Source organism: Kryptolebias marmoratus, linkage group LG9, assembly GCF_001649575.2.
Source record: "Kryptolebias marmoratus isolate JLee-2015 linkage group LG9, ASM164957v2, whole genome shotgun sequence".
NCBI lineage: Eukaryota > Metazoa > Chordata > Actinopteri > Cyprinodontiformes > Rivulidae > Kryptolebias > Kryptolebias marmoratus.
This window is the reverse complement of record NC_051438.1, coordinates 5,548,036-5,551,872: the sequence shown is the minus strand read 5'-3', so window position 1 is coordinate 5,551,872 and position 3,837 is coordinate 5,548,036. Positions and strand designations below refer to the sequence as shown.

Sequence of the window (3,837 nt, the reverse complement as noted above, 5' to 3'; positions counted from 1 at the left end):
ACACTACACAAACCCACAAAGAAGAGACTAGACCGCAGAAACGGTGGCGAATCACTGTAGAAACAATAAATATTGGGTTAAAGTTGCGGGAAAGTTGTGGTGTTTTGGCCAAAGTTGCGATTTCGCAGGGTTTGCTTGATTTTGAGTTAATAGTTGCGATCGCAACATCGCAAAAACCTGGAGGTTCTGACACCACACTGGCTTGTTTATACTTCACATTCTCACGTGTTTTTCTTCTTTTTTTTGTGGACTGTTCAGTGCAGGCTGGTGGCTCATCTAGCACTCCACACAAGTGGAGGCACTGTTCTGCAGGAGGTGCCTTTTTAAACCATTGTATTAGATTTTTTAAAGGTAAAAATAAATTAAATTCTAATATGTAATAGTGTGCTGTTGAATTAGATCATTCTGAGCCACTATAGAATGCAAATTGGGTGTATCCAATCATTTTTAGCCACTGGTACTATACTTCAACATTTCCCATCAGGCAACACCAGTCAGAAGCCACAGAAGGTTGCTTTTAAATCAGGAACCTGCAGATTGAATTCAAACTCGCCTCCTTCTCCTCTGCCTCCTCTTCTTCATTATGGAGAAGCTCTACCAGCAAAGATGGGAAAAGACCGATTCGTCCGTCCAGCTCTCCTTCCCAAAAACCATCATCCACCTGCAAAGAAGCATGGTTAGACACAGCAAAGACAAATTCTGAACACACAGTGGGAGAAATGCCCATTTGGACAGCACAGACAGAATCAACAAGAGGATTCCACGCATTATAGAAGATATTTGGATTACCTTTCAAAATAGCATCTAAATGTTCCAAAGGAAAGACCTTAAATATTTCTCCTGAATCCACTGAAAAAGGATACAACGCCTTACTACAAGTACAAGTTTACAAATTAAGGTAACTGAGAAATGGATATAGAAAGATTCCCTGAAGGTGTACCCAAAAGAAACAACACTGGATAGATAGCAACTGTCTTGTTGAAAACTGAGGTGAGCTTCATAGCAATATTTTTCTATTAGCTACATATTAATTGACATTGCCAGATACAGTGATAAATGTTTCCTTTTTTTTTATTTTTTTAACACTTTTAACTAAAGGGAGAAACCTGAGGATTAATTTTGTGTAAAAAGTGAGGGGCTCCATGCGCTCACTGTAAAATATTATAGACTGTTTCATGTAAATTCTGTCTTGGCAAACATAAAGGCGTCTGACCGAAGCCTCTGCGTTAAGCTGGTTTAGTCAATATAGACAATGGTAAAGGAGATTTATTTTCCATAAAACAGAGAAATGAATTTCTTATCATTAAGGACAGTTGGATCAAATTTAGGTAGAAAACTTTCAGTAGGGCTTAGAGTTTGTTGATCATTTAGGAATATAAAATGTGATTTTACAAAATGCCTCACTAGAAGAAAAACAGAAAAAGTGAATTATTTGGTATGTCATACTCATTTTGGATTCCTTTGAATTTTCAAAGAGGTCTGAAAGAAATCCTAGCTTAGTTAGATACCATTCATTGAAGATATTTGTTACTATGCCTGTGAGGAAAGCCTTATTAATTAGGGGTCGTGGGCTTGTAATGCGGATGAAAATTCCCTCGGACCTGCGTGGTTAGTGATTTCCCACCACACCCCAAGTACGTTAACCATGATTAAGTTATTCCTAACTTCTACAGGGAGTTCTCTGATAGTAGATGAGATGAGGCTGAGGACAGATATGGGGTGGAGCACCATGCATTGACTAGAGGCTCCTCCTGATGCAGGAAGTGCTTAAGCCAATTTGATATTATTTGTGCATTACAAGCCCAGATGTAGTGTAAGCCCAAATCTACTGGTAATTGTAACATCTTAATCTTTAATCTAGGTGTCTTTCCATGCTATATTAAATTTGAGAGATCTTTCAATATCTTAAAAAAAACTCATGCCTAACCCTAACCCTAATCTTAAGTTGCAGCATCTGCATAGGGTATAGTATCCTGGGGAGTACAGTCATCTTAATCCAATTCAGAATGGGAGGTTGAACCACATGTTCAGGTAATTTTTAACAGACATCACAGCTGTTTTAAAATAGATTCTGTACAGCACTTTAACACCTGCTGAGACGCTAAGGCCATCTGTATGTAAAACCTGAGGATAAGAGTTTGAAGGGGACGTTTACGGAGGGTTTGGATAGCATAAACATTTTATTGTACCAACTCCTTCTGTGTTGACAGCAAAGAGATATTTTACCACACAGACCTCACTGTGTGGAGAAAACAAAGACTGTTAAGTATACTTACCTCACTGTTTGAACACTACAAATACATTTTACCATACGCGCCTCACCGTGTGGACACCACAGAGACATTTTACCAAACAGTGTAGACAGCATAGGGACATTTTACCGTATGCTCTCGCCATGTAGACAACACATGGATATTTTACCATATGCACCTAACCATGTGAATGGCATCAAGACACTTTACCATAGGTACCTGATCATGTAGACGCCACAGAGACATTTTACTGTATGCACCTCACTGTGTGGACAGCAGATCAAGTGGATTAGCGCCCCCTCCTGGAAGGAAAGCTCTTCTGGGCTTTGAGCTTGGTAAGAGTACAGAGCTCTGACAACACCTGAAACAGAAAACTGAAGTTTGATCACAATCTGTCTTCTGTATGATTACAAGGTAAATCATTCAAACTAATTTAGAATGATCTCAGATTACATTTGGAATGTTTTGCCAACAGATATAAATTTGACCTTATCTTCATTGAGTTCTTGGATGACATTATTAGGTATATTTTGTGTTTTCACGGTGGTGGTTAAATATTCTTTTGGAGCTATTCTGAGTTCAAGGACATTTAGTTTGTGTGCTACCAATAGGATTATGTGGTGGCCACAAGATATTATTGCATGCCCACAAGAATCTTTCCGATGTGTACCAGATAGTTTCCCATGTGCACAAATAAAACTATTTTAAATATTTCTTTCACAAATGTCTATAGTGCTTCATAGTGTGGATATCACAAGAACATTTAATTGTATGCACCTCACCGTGTGGACAACAGATATATTTAACTTTACTCACCTCACTATCTGGTATGCACAAGACAATATTGTGTGCCCACAAAAACGTTTTCCCATGCCCACCAGATAGTTTCTAGTGCGCACAACCTAATTTTAAATATTTTTTCACCACTGTCCTCTTAGGGACTCCATAGATCAGAGCTTTGTGGTGGAGAAGTAATTATTTCCAAAAAAAAGGATGTAACCACTACATCTTTTTTTCCCAGCATGTTGTTTTTTCATGTAATACTTCAATTTTTGATGCAGTAAAACAGCAGAAAATTGAAGCATATCAATACATTCACTGTGGTAAGATTAATAAAGTTATTCAAAATAAATCTAACAGAAATGAGTGGAAATAAAGATATTGATACTTTTGTTCGAAACACAAACAATGAGGTACACTTAAAAGGCTCAATTTTTTTATTGCACCATTTTAGTGATTTATATAACACACAGCTGCGCTCATGGAAAGTTTCACTTCCTGTCACAGTCAACTTTCAGTGGGAAAAACCAAAAGTGTAAAAAAAGTCCAAACAATACAACTTGGCACATTTGTTTAGATCGTGCAAGTGAGTTTTAAGTATCTGTACCCTGCAGTGTGTAAACATATAAGTTTGGGAACATATATCCGTAAAGATGTAATCTTATGCTCTGTAAACATATACCAGTAAACATGTAACCCTGCAGTCAGTAAACATGTAACTATGCAGCCAGTAAACATGTAACTATGCAGCCAGTAAACATGTAACTATGCAGCCAGTAAACATGTAACTATGCAGCCAGTAAAC

General features: G+C 37.7%; 1 protein-coding gene across 1 annotated transcript in view; it reads right to left on the bottom strand.

The window, feature by feature from the left end:
• Positions 1–3,837, bottom strand: part of LOC108240020 (F-BAR and double SH3 domains protein 1) — a 52,201-nt gene that overhangs the window by 1,771 nt on the left and 46,593 nt on the right. Inside the window, exons 17-18 of the mRNA XM_037977541.1 lie at positions 2,513–2,613; positions 554–661 (exon numbers count right to left, since the gene is read on the bottom strand). Of these exons, the coding sequence (XP_037833469.1) occupies positions 554–661; positions 2,513–2,613 (209 nt within the window). The remainder of the gene's footprint in view (positions 1–553; positions 662–2,512; positions 2,614–3,837) is intronic.